Source organism: Zychaea mexicana (genome assembly GCF_025766255.1).
Source record: "Zychaea mexicana strain RSA 1403 chromosome Unknown BDB00scaffold_9, whole genome shotgun sequence".
Taxonomy (NCBI): domain Eukaryota; kingdom Fungi; phylum Mucoromycota; class Mucoromycetes; order Mucorales; family Lichtheimiaceae; genus Zychaea; species Zychaea mexicana.
Window position 1 is genome coordinate 1 of NW_026516672.1, and position 21,088 is coordinate 21,088.

The 21,088-nt window shown below is 43.4% G+C and overlaps 7 protein-coding genes across 7 annotated transcripts; 3 read left to right on the plus strand and 4 right to left on the minus strand.

Moving 5' to 3' along the window:
* Positions 1-15: 15 nt before the first annotated feature.
* BDB00DRAFT_868376 (uncharacterized protein) lies at positions 16-178 on the minus strand (the record flags this gene model as incomplete). The annotated part of the gene is made up of 1 exon (XM_053126461.1): positions 16-178. A coding segment is annotated over one exon (163 nt), but the record flags the coding sequence as incomplete, so codon positions are not given.
* Positions 179-369: 191 nt separating this feature from the next.
* Positions 370-1,042, plus strand: BDB00DRAFT_936198 (uncharacterized protein; the record flags this gene model as incomplete). Its single annotated transcript, XM_053129219.1, has 1 exon — positions 370-1,042. Exon 1 carries the CDS (start codon positions 419-421, stop codon positions 1,040-1,042), a length of 624 nt encoding a protein of 207 aa, XP_052983598.1. The 5' UTR covers positions 370-418.
* On the minus strand, positions 1,042-4,851 carry BDB00DRAFT_804045 (WD40-repeat-containing domain protein). The gene is made up of 13 exons (XM_053122082.1): positions 4,585-4,851; positions 4,422-4,500; positions 4,102-4,350; positions 3,942-4,025; positions 3,516-3,858; positions 3,245-3,411; positions 3,059-3,171; positions 2,845-2,980; positions 2,664-2,763; positions 2,348-2,594; positions 1,547-2,250; positions 1,355-1,450; positions 1,042-1,283 (listed from the first exon to the last, which is right to left on the minus strand). Exons 1-13 carry the CDS (start codon positions 4,708-4,710, stop codon positions 1,169-1,171), a joined length of 2,559 nt encoding a protein of 852 aa, XP_052983599.1. The 5' UTR covers positions 4,711-4,851; the 3' UTR covers positions 1,042-1,168.
* Positions 4,852-5,839: 988 nt separating this feature from the next.
* Positions 5,840-8,973, plus strand: BDB00DRAFT_936201 (major facilitator superfamily domain-containing protein; the record flags this gene model as incomplete). Its single annotated transcript, XM_053129220.1, has 10 exons — positions 5,840-5,886; positions 6,307-6,523; positions 6,617-6,722; positions 6,810-6,826; positions 6,923-6,997; positions 7,104-7,354; positions 7,448-7,745; positions 7,860-8,166; positions 8,257-8,298; positions 8,379-8,973. 10 exons carry the CDS (start codon positions 5,840-5,842, stop codon positions 8,567-8,569), a joined length of 1,551 nt encoding a protein of 516 aa, XP_052983600.1. The 3' UTR covers positions 8,570-8,973.
* A 1,338-nt stretch (positions 8,974-10,311) lies between these two features.
* BDB00DRAFT_784692 (uncharacterized protein) lies at positions 10,312-11,666 on the minus strand (the record flags this gene model as incomplete). Its single annotated transcript, XM_053120481.1, has 4 exons — positions 10,312-10,886; positions 10,959-11,196; positions 11,284-11,498; positions 11,579-11,666. 4 exons carry the CDS (start codon positions 11,664-11,666, stop codon positions 10,312-10,314), a joined length of 1,116 nt encoding a protein of 371 aa, XP_052983601.1.
* A 1,352-nt stretch (positions 11,667-13,018) lies between these two features.
* Positions 13,019-15,824, plus strand: BDB00DRAFT_868381 (uncharacterized protein; the record flags this gene model as incomplete). The annotated part of the gene is made up of 3 exons (XM_053126462.1): positions 13,019-14,135; positions 14,216-14,629; positions 14,695-15,824. 3 exons carry the CDS (start codon positions 13,019-13,021, stop codon positions 15,822-15,824), a joined length of 2,661 nt encoding a protein of 886 aa, XP_052983602.1.
* Positions 15,825-16,134: 310 nt separating this feature from the next.
* On the minus strand, positions 16,135-18,053 carry BDB00DRAFT_756775 (major facilitator superfamily domain-containing protein; the record flags this gene model as incomplete). The annotated part of the gene is made up of 7 exons (XM_053118933.1): positions 16,135-16,325; positions 16,424-17,070; positions 17,148-17,250; positions 17,316-17,374; positions 17,455-17,618; positions 17,704-17,826; positions 17,973-18,053. 7 exons carry the CDS (start codon positions 18,051-18,053, stop codon positions 16,135-16,137), a joined length of 1,368 nt encoding a protein of 455 aa, XP_052983603.1.
* Positions 18,054-21,088: the final 3,035 nt, after the last annotated feature.

The following is a 21,088-nucleotide window of genomic DNA, read 5'->3' on the forward strand; positions in this document are numbered from 1 at the left end:
TGGCAAGGGGAGCACCACGTCCGGGATCGTGAACAATTTCCTTGACAAGACCACGGATGTAGCCGTGACGTTCAGAGTAATCCTGGACACGGAATTGGGCAGCACCCTTACGACCGACAGTGTGGGCCTTGAAGACGCTTCCAGCACCTTTTCTTTGAGCACGAATAACGCGACCCATTTTTATATATCTAAATCATCCATTCATCCATCCGTCCGTTTCGATGAGTCTTTCGATAATCTATCCATCTCTTTGCTAGATCCATCGCTCTCTGTCTGCTTACCCCCTTGTTCAAAAAGGCCGAGCAACTCTATGCACTTCGGGAACCTATTCATCGAACAACGGCTCCCTGTACTGGATTCAAACGCCGACATATTAAACGTCGTTTCATTTTTACCTTCCTCCTCCCTTTTCCCTAAAATGCAACACCGTCCCTTGGCACAACTCTTGACACGCGCCGAATCGTGTTATAAAATATGGTCGCAACAGCATGCAAGATCTGTCTCCTTATTGATTACGTTATCCAACGTTGTTGCCCAGCGTACTGCAGCAACTGCCAATAGCAATAACGACGCGTTCGAATCCATTGACACGTCCCGACTCGTCTATAAACAATCGCTCGCGTTTGAAAGCATAATTGACAATCTCAATAGAGTTGTAGACGGTTTGGAATCGATACTGTTTGATCTGCAAAAGTTAGAATCAGACGCCGCCAAATGGGTCACTAAAGAAACAGCCACTACTATCAAGTCAAGAGAACCTGCACCACTTTCGACAGAGACATTGATCCAGGTCGCTGCTATTCAGCCTCACGACGTGCACCGTTATATCGCTGATGTCCTCCATATGCTACGCAAAGATTTTGAAAATAAGCAGACATGGATTGATGAGTTACCTCTCCACTCATCGCGACCTGAGCAATTGGAGGATTTAATTCAACAGTGGGATCAACAAACGCATGTACGACGTGAGCTGGTCGAAGAAATGTCTGAACGGATCAAGCTGTATAAACAGGTGTATAAGGTCGTTACATCCACCGATTGATTGGTAAGTAAACTTTCAATAGTTTTCTAAGTGATTGAGTATGTAGAAAGGAAAAGCAAAAAAAGAATAGAAGGACGGTTGTATATGTGCAAGGAAAATACATATGATATTACAAGGGGAAAGATGTTAAGCTTTCACGTTTAGGATTCGTACAGAGTGATCTTCACCAGCGGAAGCCAGTTGGAATGCTCCATCATGGGTTCGCCATGACAGCGAACGGACCACACCAACATGGCATGATCTACGGTGCAAAGAGCAAAGAATATGTTAGCGCTACAATGGATGGGGCAGATAGTGGAAACGGACGCTTACCGTTTATCGACATTGTGCCATGATCCCCATTCGCCAGCAGTGGCTGCGCCCAACAATTGAAGCTGGCCATCCTCTAGACCGACTGCAAGCAGATATCTACACCCACCGTCATACAAACAATACAGCAAAATAAATATGTATATCCTCATCTTTACGAAAGCAACAATATACAACAAAATGGAGTATACTTACTGTCCATCGACTTGTGCTGGTGCAAATTCGATTGCTGTCACAGCTTCGACGCATTTGATGGTAGCAACACAACCCCATGTCTCTCCTTGTTGTGTCCAGATCTTGATTGACTTGTCGCGGGAGCCGGTCGCAAACATAGTATCGTCATGACTCCATGAGCAATCCCAGATAATACGAGCATGTGCCTTGTTCTTTGCTACCAGCTGATACGGCGTCTCTGGGTCGCCTTGAACTCGCTTTGAAAGTGACCAGAAACGGTCTCGAGAAACCGTCAATAGCCAATCATCATTGTGTGAGAAACGAGCCCGCGTCACTGTCAATGTATGTGCGGCAATCTTTGTCTTGCTTTCCTTCCAGTTGGATGTGTCAAAGAGACGAACGACAGCGTGCTCAGGTGTGGCAGCCTTGCATCCAGATGCAATGTACTTCCCGTCGTGGGTTGCTTCGACACAAATGATTTCGTAGCCGTGACCGTACAGTTTTTCGACTTCTGGCCATAATGTGTGTTGTAAAAGATGCTCTTCGAAAGGTGGATGATTCATGACCTCCATTAAGGATGTTGGCGTGGAAGATGAGTGCGCGTAGCTTTGGATGGCTGTATGATCTTCGTCCGCAGCGTCGGTCATTTCGCTGATGTCGCCCTCGAACACGGCCTTGTTTGATAAACCAAGTGCAGGTAGATTGGCACCTACAGGGCGACTTTCCTGTACACAGCAGTAAGCGTCTTATCTCCAACATATGCATACATAAGCTCCCTTTCTTTCATCCATGACAACACTTGAATGTAAATTTCTTGTTTACCGTTTCAACAGCCATGTTCTTCTCTCCTGTCAGCTCAGCCAAACTGGCGACGCAGGATTTTGGTGCATCAAACACACGCAAAACCTTTTCGTCAGCGCCACTGACATATTGCCAGTCATGAATGAACGATAGACATTTAAGATCGTATCCATGAATTTGGGGGCGTCCCATTTCATGCCACGTAGTCACTTTTTGGCCATCCACTTCTCTACACCAAGGAGCAAAGAGCCGAGTGCTTTGATCCAAACTATGTAGTATTATTGATCAAGTTAGCATCCCTATCCTCTTTCTGTGTTTACTTATTCCAAATACTTACCTAGCAGATAAAAGGAAACGAGACTTGGGGTCCCATTTTACGCTTTCTACAGCCTTAAAGTGACCGCTGATGGAAACTTCAGGAGCCCATCGGTTATCATCTGTGTTGTTTTATAGAATTCGCTAGTCAGTTCTCTTCCGAAAACGCCGTAGATTTCTTTCTTTTCATAACTATCGCGTACCGGGATCTGATGAAATATCTTTCCACAAATGGAACGAGCCGTTGGCACCATGTGATAAAACGTGATGCCCTTCAGGACTGAACAAAGCACCACAAAAGCCGAGGTAATTGTTACCACCAATATCACCCATTCGTACCTATTTTCATAGAAGATACGTGTGAGCGAGAAAAGAAAATAGCGGGCCCATTTAAACACGCAACAACTTTTTTTTTACCTCATTCACCCAAACACCTGTTGCTGGATCAGGGCTCCAAATCATCATGGACTTATCACTCGATGCCGACAATAGGCGCATAGGCTGTATATAGCGGGCAGCACCATTGGCATCTTTTACACATGTGAGTCTCTCTTATCAATAATTTTCTTGTCCCAATTCAGTAATCACTAAGCGCATAGTTACCTTTTTCCATCCGTGGCCGTTCCCAGCATACGCTATAAACCCAATCGTCGTGACCCATCAGAAGAGCTTCAAACATGAGCGAATATTGCCGTTTTTTGGAAGGATCGGATGAATCCTTAACCTCCACAAGGTGCGCTTTGGTGCTCAATTCGACTGCTTCGCCTGTTCTAGAAAAATAATAACAAGCAAAGATATGAGCATGCTAATTGTCTCGCAAATGAGTTCTCGAGATCTTGGCCCAAAATGGTGGGTGATAGTATTAACAACTCACAAAGCACTTTCTTGCAAAGCTTGAAGTAAATCATCCGTCAAACCATCATTTTGTTGGTCTTGTTTGAATGGCGCCGACTTTGCTGGCGCGGCAGGTGTATGTGGTGAGACTTTCCAAAGACGTATGTACCGATCTTGCGAACCACTTGCGAGCATAAGATCACCTTCTCTCAAAGTATGGTTGGTAGCTGTTGCGTTGACCTGAGATCCGGTGTATGTAGCAAAGGCAAGCGAGCGGACCCAGTTGTCGTGGCCTTGTAAGACGTGTCCCTTTTCGAACTTGTCGTGTTGATAGATATAAATAGTGATCTTTTTGTCGGTATGTGCACATGCAAGGATTGGAACTTTACATTATGAAACATAAAGTTATGAACATTCATTTATTATGTCAGATCGATAAGCCGCGTATTTATAGATATGGTCTTACTTGTGGTTTCTGGAAGATATGATAAAGCAAGTGCTGTTGGATATTTGTTGCCAGAATCAAGGACTTGCAGTAGTGTCAATTGATCTGTAATTAATTCATTAAGTTTTTTGATCTTGACGTTTCAGGAACTTTCTTCTTCCAATGCCATGTATTGGTTTACCCTCAGTATCGCTTTTGATATGTCGTTTCCAAATACGAATCGTTCCGTCTGTTGCGCCTGTAGCAATAATATCGCCTTGATCCGCTGCAATTGATCGTGCACGCATACAGCCAATAGCCTCGACTGCACCTTGGTGACCTTCCAGCGTTGCCGAGTTCACCCACATATCGTTATGCTTTTTCCATATTTTGGCTGTTTTATCTGCAGAACCCGAGACGAGTGCGACGTCGTGTAGATCCCCTTCATGACCTGTTGTAAACTACTGGTTAAACCTCTTCCTTCTCTTGTTCCTCCTTTTTATTTTCAAAAGCTTTACAGACCTCGTTCAATGAAATCAACGCAAATTACGCGATCGGTATGTCCTGGTAACGTTTCTAGAATTCCCTGACTCGTTTTATCCTATAAAAAACATTATAATGTCAGTTTTCGACCGTTTTGCTTATACGACCTACTACTTATGTAATAAAAACTTTTTCTTTATACCAAAGGGTTATAAAGGGCGATCAGTTGGCTTGCACCAAAGGCAACAAGACCATTCATACCCCAGGCAGCGGCATGAGTCGTACGATTACAGCCAATCGCTATATATTCCGTAGAAATCACAGGCATGGCAAAATGTAAGACGACAAAGCGTGTAAATTGTGCGTCGGTTTCAAAAGTTGAACTGCTGGTTGCCCATTTTCGGAAATCGCCACAAGCCTCCCATTACGCCTGCAGAAACCAAATTCATGCAAAATCGGTTTTCTTTACTAGCTTCTCGTACAGTCACCAAGGCTGACAAAGAAGGATGTACGCTTCTTTTCTTCGCTGGAATCTATCAAGAGCTGTAAATATGGTACATATATCGGTTGTTGGGTTGTCAAAAAGGTTATCGGTGTTGAACACCCATCATACTGTAATGACGTATAAGTCATCATAGAACGACATGAACATCCTGTTGGAGGCTTCTTAGAGGGTTGTTTGTCCCACATTGAACGACCTCAATAGCCCCTTTAAAACCGAACACAGCTTAAGAAAACATCAAGGAGAAAATGTCATTTGCTGAGTGTACATGCGATTAGATTATACGTTTTGCAGCCAGAGAAGGATGTGGTAATTCAAATGGTCAGAGCCGAAAAACTAACACATTCCATTGGCACATTCGAATATTGCCAGCGAACCCCTGATATATGGTACATTACCCTTTACAAGATACGATATGTTATTAAAGCATATTATCAAGAGATATATAAGTCTTTCGTGAGTGAATCGTAAGAGCAGCAGTATAGTATCCAGCAAGTGAAAATCACACTGTCGATTCTCATAAATCCACATTTGGAAAGAACGGGAAAAGCGTGGTAAACAAATGAACCGAGCATAGTTATGCTTTTTTGTTCAAAACCAGCTGACATGATCGAAAACGATAGTAAATTGGGCGCGAAGTAGCGTTATTAATCTCGACTCGTGCGCTCGCTCCTAAGCACTAACGTGAAAACGTTCCCACCCTTTTGGTTGTGCGATTTGTATGTTACAAACAGACATTACAATACAAAGATATATATTAAAGGTACAGGCCTTAGTAATCACGCCATCTCTTAAAGAAGCTTCTCCAAGACAAATGGCTTGTGTATTCGATCGTATACCATACTTAATATGGTGGTTTTATACCTGCACATTCTGCAAAAATACAAAGCGTCAAGGTTTTGGTCGAGCGCATTGTTATTAAACCTGAACCACAGTTTGTACCACATTACCCACTATGCCGCGGGAATGTAGAGACAGAAAGACACAGCACATTTCCACATTGTAAGTTTATATTCTTTCTCTAACAATCGCTTCCCAAGATGCTTTCGCTTTTGTACTCTGTGAACTTTGTGCCTCTACATCAAACTACATTTTGGTGCTGTGTAAAGTAGCACACAGCGTCATAATTGTATTCAACGTCACGTCGCTCTGGTGCACTAGTGATACTTGACTGTACTAAGCACTACTCTGATGATCAGCAGCCGCGACAACACCCCCACACATATGTTACTTATTACTTTCTCTGCTCCTTGCTCTACTGTATTGTGTGTGAACTTTTAACGTGTGCTCACGCGCATTACTGGTATCGCTCATATAAAAAGGGACTGATGTACACCGGGATTTTTTTTCTCCTCGCAACTAGTTCTATCAATTAACTTCTTTGCGGAAATTCTTGAGCACGAGTGATCAGCCTATGAACAGCAACAACCAACAAACGTTCGAGACTTCAGAAAAAGAAGAAGTCCAGTATACAGAGGATGTACATCAAGCTAGTAAAATAACCACCACGGATGACACAGAGAAAGCAGGAGGCGATCTCTCGGTTCGGTCGTTTGAAGGAACACCGGAGGAACGGGCCTATGTCCGAAAACTGAACTACTTTATCATGCCGCTGGTCGGTGGAATCATTTTCGTACAGGTAGATACTGAAATACTGATAGACATATACTTAGCAAAAAAAAAACCGTCGATTATAGCTTACTTGACGACACTTGTCTCGTTTATTAAACAGTTTTGTGATAAAGCAGCCCTCAGTGTCGCACCTGTATTGGGACTGAATGCAGATTTGCAGCTCACAGGAACACAATTTTCGGTTCTGGGCTCTATGTTTTATTTGGGTAAATATAGTCACGGATTGATGTTGTTGAATCTACGTCATGTATTGTATGGTTATTAATATGATATTATTTTGTAATGTTGTATAGGGCATTTGATCTACCAGGTATATTTCAGTGCCTGTTATCTTCTTTGATTTAAATGGCGTGGATACTGCTATATAGCATAAAAATGTTGTTGACAGAAGTTTGAGTTTTATTAGATACCCAATCAATTCATTCTCCAACGCGTACCTCATGCCAAATATCTTTCAGTATTACTCTTATTCTGGGGTGTGGTAAGTATAAAATTTTATATTCGTTCTATTTTAAGGCTATTTTAGTAGAAATAGTACCTGTAATAGTGTCACCGTACGTGCTGATGCAAACAGCAAAAAATCATAGGTAATGGCCCTTACAGGAGCATGTCAAACTTTCGGCCAAGTCGCAGCCATGCGTTTTCTCCTTGGTTTATTCGAAGCTGCTGCTATGCCAACATTATATATGATCACTGCCACGCTTTATCGTCGAACGGAGCAACCAGTGCTATTTGGTTATATCACCCTGTGCAATGGTGTAGGCGCCGCTATTGGCGCTTCGATTTCATACGGCTTCGCGCATATGAACAATGCTCGTGGCATTGAGAATTGGAGATGGTACGTATGCTGTTACTGTAACTACTGCTTGTTTCAACGATATCTCGTCATCCCATTATAATATTAATACTTTGAACGATTACCAAAAAACAGGGGTCATATTTGCTTTGGGTCCCTCACTGTCGCCTTGGGCGTTGTTTCTTGGTTTTGTTTGGTGGATAAGCCAGATCATCCCCTCCTACGACTGACGGAAACGGAAAAACAAATTGCCAAGGATCGAACGCGTGATAATGCCGTTGTCAAAAACAAGATCTTTAAATACGATCAGATGTGGGAAGCAGTGAAAGAACCTCGGTATTGGTATATCATGATTGGTGGTTTATGTATCAGTCTGCAGAACGGAGGTATGCTTGTCTTCAGCACAACCTTTGTCCTTGGTTTAGGCTTTACCGTAAGTAACTATAATTACTTTCTTTGGTTGATCCTCTGGAAACCATCTTATGCGTCGCTACTCTACATCCCGTTACATGTATGCATCGATCTAATGATAAATTGGTGATGTTAGGGAGAGCAATCCCTGCTACTACAGATCCCGAGTGGTATGGCATCCGCGCTGGGAGTGTTTATCGCAGTACTCTTAGCACAGAAGACGAAACAAATGCTTTACAGTTCTATGTTTATGCTCTCCATCGGTATAATTGGGCTGATTATCCTGTTAGCCATTCCCGATGGCGCAATCAAGCTCCTTGGATTTTATCTCAGTTGGGCTGGCACTGGATCGTATGCGCTAGTTGTTACTATCATCGGTAACAACGTTAAAGGATATACGAAAAAGATTTTTTACAACAGTTCTATCATGATTGCCTATACAGGTAATTAGTCAAAAAAAGAGGTTCCAAAAAATTCTAATGCATAACTTTGCTCGAATATCTAATACTCATACATGTGTATATACTCAACAGTCGGCAATTTCTGTGGCCCATTGATGATGGCGGACGTCCAAGGTAAGAGTAACCCACAATTCTCGGTATCTACGCAAGAAAATGATTTGTGCTGATTTTCTTTTACTTTTACCTTTGTTTAGCACCAAGATATCTCGGTGGTGTCGGAGGCTTCCTTGGCGGCTTCGCTGTTGCCTTCATTTGTGTATACTTGGTCCGTGTCCAAGGTGCTCGCGTCAATAATCAGCGTCTGGCTAACAAGTCAGGAGAGGAGACAGATGTGTACTTAGATCTTACGGATAAAGAAGACAAGAACTTTATCTATCGGTTATAGGTTACATATTAACCTACCCGCTACACGCATCTCAACACAGCCAAATGTAATCAATACATACCATACCATTATTGGGTATAACACGCGAAGCGTTCATTATGTATAACCTTTTGTTCTTCTTTTAATATCTTAATGCTATGAAAGCTCCCAATTTATGTATAAAGTATCTATAATATGCCTGTACTACATTTGTCTTCCTATCCAGTCACGTGTGGGATGGCCCACTATATTAGGGACCGCGCAACATGCATGAAAACACCGAGCTTCGCACGCTTTCTATGAAGTATGCATTTGATGGGGGTAGGCATTTTACCTCTAACGAGTAGAAAGTACATTTTTTAGATAAATATCAAATTCAGGCTATGAAAGAATCTAACTGCACGTCGACTTTGTTAATATTTCACGAGTCATCAACACAGCTTATTAACCAACATATTTCAAGGTTGATAAATTCCGAAAAGCGCTTTATAATTAAACATTTTTCGAACATATGTTTTGGTTTCTCAGTAAATCTAAGCTTTCAGTGATGTGTGATAGAACCACAGTATTACCATCGAGAGACAACACTGGCTTCTGCCTCATCTTTTGTAAATTGTTAGGAGAGTGCTTATACTGATTCGAATGTAGCTACATGTAGTGGATTCATCAAATTTTTGTCTTTTATTTGAATCTCACACCTACGAGCAGATTAGAAAATATCATCGTACGCACACTCTCTAAGGGACTTTCAACCATTATTTTGGGAAATAACAATATTGGTGAAAACGGGGATGTATCACGTTCTATGTATCATACGATGATTTCCAAACTCGTCATCTTTTTCACTCTAATGAAGGTGCGTCAGACCTCCAACATCCTGTTTTCATCGTTGACGGTCGAGTACCGGTACCAGCCAATGTCCTTAACGGATGAACCCGTGCTCTTGCTTTTCGCACTTCATAAAACCCTTTTTTGGTAATTCAAAATTGCTCTTCATCCTGGGACGGATTTGGGACCGTCTGGTGAACAACCCTTAGAAATCGATTGGCTTGTTGAGCACTCGGCGAAAATTTCTTGCTCGTGGACCACATTGGTTGCAATTGTTCCAGTATCAAACTGTGCCAATAATATGACAGGTGAATGCCAATTATATGATATCTGGTCCTCGAAAGATGCGAATGACGGAATTCGCGATATCACTTAATGAAGGATAGCAGTGTTATCCACCGATTGCGTTTCTTGCTGACCGTCATAAGTTGCTTGAATTTGTTGCTAAGTACTGCTCGTTCTGGAGGACCAGACATCAGTTCCATCCCTTCTCGGTATATAGATGCGCACCTGGCAGAATACCAACTGATATATGTGTCAGGTCTAATTATGATACAGATAGCTAATTACCGTCCAGTAGTAGTGCATCAACTGAACAGTGAGAAGAACTAAGCTAAATGATTTAATATGGTTGTAATATAAGCTTTGCCAGGAGAAGTTATAATTAAATAAATACCGAAGAAAAAAGACATCATACTTCGGATGTGTATATTGTGGGTGACGCTGATGATTGTTGTGAAAAGAGGATAAGTGGAAAAGAAAATAGCAATGACAATGATAGTAAAAATAACAATACAAGAAAGAAGTATCATGAAATGGTGAGAATATCAAGTAATGAAGAAGAAAAACAATAAAAACAGATATACAGGAATGATGAGAGGGAAAGAGCGGTGTGTGCCAGGACGACGCAGCAGGAGCATCTTGAGTTATACAATCTATAGTAAACTACCGCAGACATCTTTACCAAAGGGTATCGAGCGGAAAAATTCCAGAACATATGGGCGAGTGAAGACAAATGGATTATCATGCCACAAGGCCCAGTAAGCGAATCCATCAAGGAAAAATGGGAAAGTCAAAAATGCATAGCCGATCACCCAAGCGCGTTGGACGATCTGCTTGACCAAGAACGACTCGAGCAGAGCTGGAGGCAAAAGCTTTTTGGAAAAGCGGGCGACAATGCGCTCAAAGGTCATGCCAACGCCGTGGATGAAAAAGAAGAACAACTGGTTTCCAACAAAGAAGCGCGAGTAGACGGACCAGCCGACGTTGGCGTAAACCATGTATTCATGCATTGAGCCTGAAACGGCAAATACGGCCAAGGTACCCGCAAGCAGGGCAAAAGGTAGAGGGTTCTTGACAGTCTTGGCAAGTGCGCGTTGGGTGATATAACGGGCCGGGCGGAAGCCGAATGCAACCCAAGAAGTATGCAGAAGCTGATGCCAGCGGACGGACCAGAGTTCTTCCAGAGAGGTGGAAATGATAGGGTTTATCATTAGTGAGCGCCATTGATCTATTGAGTATTAAGATACTGTCGGTTGAGTTTTAAGCGTTTCAAGGCAGCGAAGAGGTACTTATTATATACCATTTGAGTACGAGCCACGGTCATAGTACAAACAGTGAAATAGCTGTAGCGAGTAGCCGAATATGTTGAATGCACTGTTGAGGACAAACACAATGATGAACAAGAAGGCGAAAAAGAGAAGAGGGCGGTCTTCGCGCATGGTGATCACATCGTTGCCGGTGAATGTTGTAAACCAAGAACCGATCACATCGCAGAGGGCTGCGTGATAAGCCAAGTACATGACGATGTGATACCATTTCTGTAATATAGCTATGTGAGTAAGCATGTTTGACAACAAATCGGAAGGAGGAATTCAGGGGTCACAGACGGGACCGGGATAATATACCTTGTCTTTGACGTAAACTTTTGGCTTTGCATCGTCATCCTTCTTCTTGTGCTTGCTTGGCTTGGGGAACTTGCAGAGAGAGGACCAGAACTCGGTGTACAAGTAGTCTGGATGCGCATATGCAGGTTTGCCGTACAGCAGTGGGCTGATCCAATAAAATTCAAACAAGCGCAGAAATAGGTTGTAACATGCAACAGATACAATAAGATCGAACACTGTGTATGTAATAGCAAGAAAAAGAGTGGTGTGTCAGTATATAGGGAGAGGGAGACTGTTGTTAGGATCGCTCATTTACCTCCATTAGCACATGTCAAGAGAAATGGAGTCAAAAAGACGATCGTCAGAAGTGGGATAGATAAGAGTTGCTTGGCAGTGGTGGGCATTTTCTCTTTGACGATCATAAGTGCGAGTAATCCCGTCGGCACCGAAAAGGCGGCAAAGGTCAACGGGATACCAAGTGAAATGCGGGTATCTCCGGCTTGAAAAAGCGCATCTATCGATTGCATCGTGCTGTTGCTTAGTGGTAGTAGTTGCTGCAGTGTTTGCGAATGGAGAAAGGAGGAGTTTTCGTTTATAAACTTTCTGCAAACAAAGAAAAAGAAGCTTTGAGATTGAACTAAGGGCATCCCTTTCCTTTTTATAATCGACCCTGAAGTGGGGACACACTCTCGTTCTCCGCCCAACGTGGAGCACAAATGCGGATAGAATCAGCCCAACAAAATTCGGCTTCATGGTTTGTGCGCAAGAATCACTTGCAGGTGTGATGAACTACTATTATTATCGGATGACAAAACGGGACCATCGCCCGTTGTTGTTGGTGGTGCTGCTGCTGATGATGATGTATTAATTACAATACTCTCCTCCTTGTTTGGCCGTGTGCTGACCTACTAAACGACTGATGTTGTCCATCAAGATGTCAGCTGCAACAAGCACGTTTTTGGCAACTTGATTTGCAATGTTGTTTAATAGCTGTTCCGGCGCAAAGAAGAAGAAGAGTTGTCAACAAGGTTTTGGCATGTGATTCTTTATTAGACAAATTATCGATCTGCTTGTAGCTATCTATTAGAAATGTTCAGCCGCTCGACATGTACTTGTTCTTCGATAGTATTACAAATGCATACGGCGCTATACTATATATATGAAAGCGGTCATCTTCAATAAGGCACTGTGCAACATAACATCCAGGTGAAAGAGAGAAAGCGACTCGGTAGACTGGGGTTCAAAGCATGTTATTTAAAAGGTACACTGCAAAGTTACACCAACTTGATGGAAACACTTTAGCATGTGCCTGTTTTCTTCACCTTTCCATTGTTTGCCCTTTGTTGCTGACCGTATTACATTTCATTCATATATGCAAATGAAAATAAAAAATAAGCACAAACACCGACTAATACAGAAAAAGCACGGTTGCCATTATTTCTTACATCACAGCATAGCTCTCTGTCTGTTTGCCCCTACTTAGCAGAGAAAGATGCGGAGAGGGAAAGGGTATTCAGAACATAGTGATAGAAGCAACCCGTCTACTTTTGTTTTTTGCCAGTTACTATGTAGTTTACTAGAGAGCCAAGACTCTAACCCGACGAGTCGTCTTCTCAATGTGGAAAGTTACAGCTCTTTTTGTGCACCAAAAAGAGACGATGTTCCAGGCACTTTTATTTCCAGTTTTATTTTTCTCCACTCGTTTCTCCCACATCTTTCCTTTCTTCCTTCCTTCTCTCGGCTGATTTCGATTATCATGACGGCTCCTCCAGTTCCTGAAAAGAGCAGACTACGTAAACAATCGACAGTATCCATTGACACGACAGCGACCACAGCCACAACCGCAAATAACACTGCTGGTAACAGCGCCAATGTCGAGCAACAGCAGCTTAGTAAAAGCCGCTACACAGAGCAATTTGACTTGATTCCACCCCCTGAACTGCTCGAGGCGCTTTCTTCCTCCACTGTCGACAATGACAGCAAGCGAAGCAACAAACCGTCCACCACGCATAAAACGCTACGACCATTCCTGTATTCATCCAACAGTACAACCACAATCGAACAAGTGCAGCCATCGCCCAATAATTCAACGTCGCGCCCACCTATTTCCAATGCAACATTCTGGTCATCGTCATCCATCTCGCACTCATTCTCGGCGCGTAACCTCAGCAGCTACAAGCTTAGCGACCTCTCCGAACCCGAGGATAACAGCAGCGTGAAAAATAAACCTGCAACAACACCAAACAAAAAGCAAGCTAAAAAGAGCAAGAGCAAACTGTTCGGCTCTAGCGTGAGTTTGTCCAAGAGTACACCAACGACGTCGCATGAACAGACTAATAAAAGCACCAATAACGAAGAAGAAGAATACGTCAAAACGAGCGGACCACGCGTGCCCACGATATTTAGTTTGAACCGTGCGGATGTAATTATTTCGCGACTGGATTACTGGCAGCACTTGCTCAAGGCAGTCATTAACTGGATGGAGGAGCTGGTCAAGATCAGCTTCCAAAACAGTCGCTGTTACTCACAACGTGCCTTGCCGGTCCTTAAAGAGGATATCGGTGACACCTCTGATGATGAAAAAAATGCTATGGCTACAGTGCAAGCGGGTCTTCAAATGCTTAGCATCCAGCTCGCCAACGAAGAAAAGGAGTTTGGCAAAAGGATCCAGCAGGATTTCCTGCCTGGACTGATCAAGTTACGCAAGGATGCCAAGGAGATGATCCGTGGTCTGAAGGAGGAGCCTGAGCTGGTCATGGATGAGTTGCTCAGATATGCTGAAACCACCCGCAAGAGCATGACCCAGCTTAATCGGCACTGCAAAGCGGCAGAAACTTATCCTGTGGAACATGATCCATGGCTTGCCAATTTGTGTAAGTTAAAGTTTCAGAGGGATATAGTATGGAGTGGAATAGGGCACATATGCTAATACGCGTAGTTCACTAAATAATAGATGTGTTGCGCCAGCTGAAGCATGAAGTGGATGAAGAGAACCGAATGCGCAAGTTGATGATGCCCATCCAAAAAGGAACGGCGGCATATGAAGCCCGTGCGCTCGAGCAACTCAAACCAGCCATTGAGTTTTGCTACAAGAAGCTTGCACCCGGGTTGTGGGAAGGCTCTGAAGAGAACGATACACCTTTCAGACTTGTGATGGAGCACATTGCACCCTCCACAGAATGGAAGAGCTTCTACGAAAGCAAGAAGAAGGACCTGGTCAATGAGGAGAACCCGCTCAAGGACTACCTGAAGATCAACTATCCCAACAAGTTGAATCCAAAGGTTATGACCGTTGCAAAGGGCATCATGGAGCGCCGTACTGGTGTCTTGAAGCAATATACAGAGCGTTATTTTGTTCTCAGCCAATGTAAGCTGTAATTGCCCATCTTTCTGCTATGTATGCTTGAAAAATTTATGGATTTCTGTTGGTAGGTGGTTACTTGCATCAATTCACGATGGGCGACAAGGTGTCTCCTGAACGATCCATCTATATTCCTGAATGCACAGTTGTACCCTCGATCGATATCAGTCACTTTGCCGAGAACGACAAGACTGACGGACCATACACGTTTGAAATTCACAAGCGTGGGACCCAAGTGCTGCAGCGAGACCGTGTGTTTTATTTCCGCACCAATTCGCGCGAAGAGCTTTTATCCTGGTGTCGTGTATTGTGTGATGTTTCCTCGGTAGCACAAGGCACCCGTATGATTCCACATCCTATAACTAACACTAGCTCTGCTACACGACCTTCGGACTCTGTATCATCGTCAGCATCGTCTTCAGTAGAAGGACAGCACAACAAAAAGAATAGTTCAACAGTATCTGTCCCAACGATTCGGTCGGTTCGCTCGAACATGACAGCTACGCCTCCAGCAGCCTCGCAACCAAATAATACTGCTGCTACTGCCAGTATGACTACCACGTCGAGCACTAGAGTACTAGTAACTTCTACTACTACTGATACCAAGACTACAATGGAAGCAGATGAGAAAACCGAAACTTCTGCAAGCGAGGCAGCAACTCCTGCTAGTAGTAGCAGCAACGGCATCAATGGAACAAACGGTCATCGACATATTAGTTTTCCATCAGCTACTTCTGCTGCTGTTGATGACGACGAAGATGACGCAGCTAGCATCAAGACCGCACGGGCCACCGCAGACGAACCAGAGCAGGAACAATCCAAGAAAGATGAAGAGCAAAAGAAAAAGAAACCCCAGGAAAAGAATCCACACAACGAGGCACACGAAACCGAAAAGGAAGAGAAGAATGAGGAACAACACCAACAACCAACTTTCGTACGACCTGAGTCACGAGCTAGTACCGTGGACGACAGCGAATCTTCTGTATACTTTTCATCTACCTCGGGTCCACCTTCACCTACATCAACCACTAGCTCGATACCCGATCATCACTTTGAATTCCCTGCATTGCAAGACGATGACGACAGCAATAACTATAACAGCAACAGAATTGATCGTCAGCTAGAAAACGATGGTGAAGAAGACGAGCCAAGTACACCCCGAGCTCAATTCTACCAGCCCATGCTAAACTTCTCCATCTAGTATGTAACAGTAATAATTAATGCAGCTTATTTATTTATGTATCCTTTCATAGTACTAATAAATACCATAATACATGATCTTTTTGATTTTATCGATATCAACAAAATGTACACATCGATCTATGATCCAGTTTATATAATAAAAATATGTTGAAGAGGAGCGTGGAATTATTTGGATGTAAATATATAGCTCTAAGAGAAAAGGGGCTTAGTGTATCGTTTTCGGTGCTGTTGTTGTACAAGGAAAATGCGACAAAGTACTACGAGGAAGAGTGGGTTTTTAAAGGATATAGGAACGGAAGTAAAAAAGGCTACAGTCGATACAAGAAGTTGGAATCTTGCTGGTCACTGAGATCATCTTCCACGTTGGTCAAGATAGACGATGGTCTTGCTAGGCGTCGCTTGTTCATAACGCTCATTTGCCAGCGAGCGACAAGCAACAAAATTACGACAACAACATTCGCGCAGCAATAACCGACCATTCCTCCAACATAGGTTGGAGCTGTTCAATTATTCAAGGAAACAGAGTTGGGTTGGTAAGTTGTGACATATAGACATCTTTGAGTGATCAGTGTAGACATATAAGTTTCAAAATAATACCTTGAGTTTCCACCATCATCAATGGACCGCAAAAGTTGCCCAGCGTGTAGAACACCATCAAAATGCCGTTATAAAAGATCTTTTTGGTATAGCCGCTAACATTGTTAGAGATGGACGTGACGAGCAAGACATAGGCGGCACAGTAGGACCAGGCCATGTAAAAGCCGACGAGTTTAACACGCGGGGTGGGGATGACGATCAAGAGGATCAACCCAATGATATCAATAAACATGAGGCCACATGCTGTATACAGCGTTTGCTTGAACTTGTTGACGCACCAGACGCCCAAGACAATAAACAAAACGGTCGATCCACCGGCTCCGATGGTGAGGAGAATCGAGTCGAGGCCGGTGAAGCCGAAACCTTCGGTGATCTGAGCGTTATAGATAGTCATGGCTCCATTTTGCAAGTTGATCAACAAGCATGCAACACAGAAACACCAGAATCGAAGTTCTTTGCAAGCCTCCAAGATCTGATCACGTTTGATCGTTGTGGTGCGGACTACAGCGTTGTCTCGAGTGCGTTCTTCGACGAGGATCTCTTGTTCGGCGTTGAGGTTGAGTGCTTTGGCCTTTGGGTTGTCGATCAGGCAGAAGAAGCTGAATACACCCATGGCAGAGGTGATACAGCCAAGAATGATCATAATCCTATATAATTTATTATATCATTAAAGAAGTTTGGAAGACTGTCAATTAGGTGAGAGCATCATAGACATTTGTTTTACCATTGCCAGTTGGTTAGTCCCATAGTATTGGTCATTCGACCAATACCGTAACTGATCAGGCCACCGACGACAAGAGCAATACCGTTGCAAAGCCAAAAGGCACCTATTTTGTTGTGCAGGTTTAGGTTTCATTGAGCAAAATCGCTATTCTGGCAGTGATATACTTACCAAGACGCGCAGCTTGTTCGTGACGGCGGTAAAACGTGCTTACCAAAAGTGTCAAGCAGCTAAATTGAGATTGACGACAGACGAATATGTTTCAGTCACTGTAAAAATTTCTCACCAAGGTTCTTTGTAAAAAACTTACGGATAAATGCCGGCCTCAAAGAAGCCCAACAAGAAACGCAGTGCAGCCATTTGAGAGAAGTTTGTGCCGGTAGCCGTACATGCGAGTACGGCGCCCCAGACGAATACAATTGTGCCTATGTATCGACCGATGGGGAACCGTTGTAAAAAGTAATTGTTTGGTAACTAAGAAAAATAGGGTGGTGGTGCGTTTTGAATGTCAGCCAGGAAGAGAAACAGCACACTTCCGTTTTGTGCGACTCGGGTTTACCTGGTACAAGAGGTATCCGAGGTAGAAGATCGAGCCGAGCAAGCTGTACTGGTTGTCAACCAGTTGCAGGTCTTCTTTGAAGCCCATCACGGCAGCATAATTGATTGTGGATTTGTCAATGAACTAGATAGGTTGCAGCCGTGATTGCCATGGCAATTAAAGAAGAACGTGATGTTGTGTACGCTGTACGGTGAGATACATTGTGCGCAGGTGGTACAAACCGATCTTATCAAAATTTGTGATGCTCCTATGCGGAGGACGTCGTTTACCTGTAGCAGGTTGATTGTGCAAATGATGGGCATCACAAAGAAGTCGATCTTGCGGACAAGTGCGCGCTCTTCAGTCGACATGGGCTGATCGTCCTCGCTGTACCCTATCGAGTGTTCGTACTGCGACGATGCATAGTCGCCGTTGCCGTAGTCGTGTCGCCCGTAGAGTGATTGGCTGGATTGCTTTTCGACCATATCGTTATTGGCAGCTTCGTTTGATATTCTCGGATTGTACATTCTACAGCTGCTACTGCTAGCTTATATTTATCGTCGTTCGTGCGTGCGTGCGTTTGTTCGTTCGTTCTTTCGTTCGTTCGTTCGTTCGTCGTGAGTTGTCGGTCCCAGCCCTTTGGTGGAAAAAGGGAAAAGAAGTTGGGATGTTCTCTTTTCTTCGCTGTGTTGTTGACGAGAGACGAAAGAGAAAGGAAGACCGAGAGTATGGCACTTGGCTAAGAGTGGGTGTGGAACGAAAAGAGAAGCAAAAGAAAAAGAAGGGAAGGGAAGGGAAAGAAGAAAGGAAAGAGACAGCGTGGGGGAGACGGCTGGATAGTAAAAAATCAAGGAATCACCCTTTTTTGTGTTTTGCGCTTTAGCTTTTTTGCTTTAATGCGTCAAAATTCCCAGTGCTTAGACGCCGGCGTTTCAATGGGGTTGGAAATAAAATTATAAACTGTTTTGTATCTTGCCATGTGGGCGCCCTTCAGCTGGTGCTTGCTTGCATCGTCAAGGGAGCCCCCCCCCCCCAACCCCTACCCTCTCTCGCCTTACAAATAGCATATTACGCACATCGTATATAGTACATAGAGCAACACACCCCGAGGAGTCTCCTTCTTCTTATGGGCACCTCGCTCCTTGTCTGTCTCATTTGTCATCCCGCGCGATGCTCGAGCCAGCAACAAACAACAGCTGCAGTGCATTTCTTGTTTCTGTCTCCCGTCCTCGCCTCCACCTCGGGCCAATGCAATTGTTTTCATCCCGCAACGAAGAACGTATGATAGCAGGGATGGTACCATACAACGAGCCCCATTGGTCAAAGGAATACAAGCAATATTAACCCAATATGTCAAGTGTAAAAAGAGAACTACATAGAAAAGAAAAAACTCCGTTCCTGGCAACGGACAGTCATTGCCATGTAGTACGAAAAGTGCGCAATAAATCCGATGATGAAGATCAAACGTCCGATCTGGGAACACACACAATAAAATTCTTGTCCTCTCCTGTATTGTAAACGACAAGCGGTATAATAAGCCCTCTCTCTTTCTATCGCGCTAACTGGAAATGAAATCATAGAACATTAAGGAGGTTAGAAGGAAAAAACCCTTCCATGTCCTGCAGGAACGTTTTGCAGAGGAGCGTAGAGAGGGAAAATGGTTTTCCGAGTAGGTAGGACGGGAGGAAAGCCAAGGAATATTCTACTTTTGCTATTCCTTTAGTGTGTGAAAACCGAAAATCTGTATACCTGTAACGCTGTAAGTGTGCAGCAGCGACAGCGTAAACATTACATTTATACACACCCATCAATAACAACTCTGTACTGGGCGGTATCACAACGGGCGCACAAGCAAATAAGAGTCTCAAGGAGGGCGCCGAAACTGTGGCAAAACAAAAATCCGGCCATTACTCAAAAATAAAAATGCTGCAGGTCCCTGTATGTTGTGCAACAGACCATTATTCCCTCTTCTTAGCAATGGCTGTTATGTACTGGTCAAGTGTGGAGGGAATTAGAAAATTTATTTTAAGCTTTGTGCATATCAATTACCAATAGTAATACAACAATAGTAATACAATGGTATATATCGTGTGTGGTGAGATTGCTCCTGCAGTGGATTGTAGTACTGTTAGCTTGTAGAGTATCACCGTAAATTAGTAATTTTGTGGGTGTATGAGTGGAGCGTCTTCAGACGGGTCCACCATTTTATTCATATAGCAAACGCTCTAGCAAGTATTGGACGCGGCTTCCCATCGTGCAGTATGATATGAGATTATGACCCTGTATAAGTGTATCCGCTCGTTGATAGAGTCAGAGGAAAATAGTAACTTAGACTTACTAGCCATGGTAGCGATTTTAGATGGCAGTTCATCGAGCATTTGTTGTCCCATTTGAACTTCTTATAATTTGAGTAGCTTCGATCTAGTCTGTTCAGATTGCTAATGCCCATGTTCCAGTGCTATGTACACCCTTTTGCTGAGTAGACTTGAGAACATGCAGACCTCGAGGACTGTCCTGGTGCGGCATTCATGATAAGGAAACCTTGTCTGTATCGTAAAGCATATTATTATCATGATCGACACCGCATAACAGCCATACTCACCTCATCAATTTCTTCCAACACTATCATACTATTAAAATCTATTCCTTTCCAGGTTAAGTTCCTCACTTCTACTACATCCTTTTGTTAAAATTTCCACCCCGTACAATTTTAAGGCAAATCAAGTAGCTTGTTGAATCGAATCATTATCCCCTCACTATACCTTTGCTGGAAGGCACGATCAGCTTGATTGTTTCAGTTCTCGAAAAGATGCGTGATAAGTACTGGGTATGTGGGTTGGAGCGGGTAAAAATACGGAATTAATTGGCATTTCAATACGACAATCGATGTATGATACTTTGAAAACTACAGCTCCTTCATTGGTCAATGAAGGTATGTAGAAATATAAAGAAACGATGTTGAATATCTCATTTCCTCATCATCCTGGCACATACGAGCGAATCTTGTCTTCCTCGAGAAAAAACCCATCTTTACAATTGACTCGCTCGATTTTCCAATTAATTACAACAATGGCAAGCATTTGCATTTCATCGTTTTTTTACGATATTCGCTCACTCGTTACCACTTGATATGACGTAGAATGACCCCATTTCCTTTAGAGTGTTATGGACCGCTCACTCGTCCGGTTGCTCCACGTGAGGTTGTTTGCGTCGTCTCAATGAGAACAATCAGAATATAGAGTTGACGAACATGTTCTCATTTCCCCTCTCCATCGCCCTCCCTTTAAACCCATATACATCGACAATGGATGTGTTAAACTCGTAGAAATAAGAACTGAATCGCACACTTTGTAGAAGTCCAAACACCGTGATTACATACACAGAGACACGGCCCCGATATAAGAGC

Excerpts from the sequence above, each read along its gene's own strand:
- BDB00DRAFT_804045 (XM_053122082.1), bottom strand. The coding sequence starts at position 4,710 with ATGCCTGTGATTTCTACGGAATATATAGCGATTGGCTGTAATCGTACG. Across the intron at positions 4,501-4,584 it reads TCGCCCTTTATAACCCTTTG|GATAAAACGAGTCAGGGAAT; the intron begins GTATAAAGAAAA and ends TGTTTTTTATAG. Across the intron at positions 2,764-2,844 it reads AGATATTTCATCAGATCCCG|ATGATAACCGATGGGCTCCT; the intron begins GTACGCGATAGT and ends AAAACAACACAG.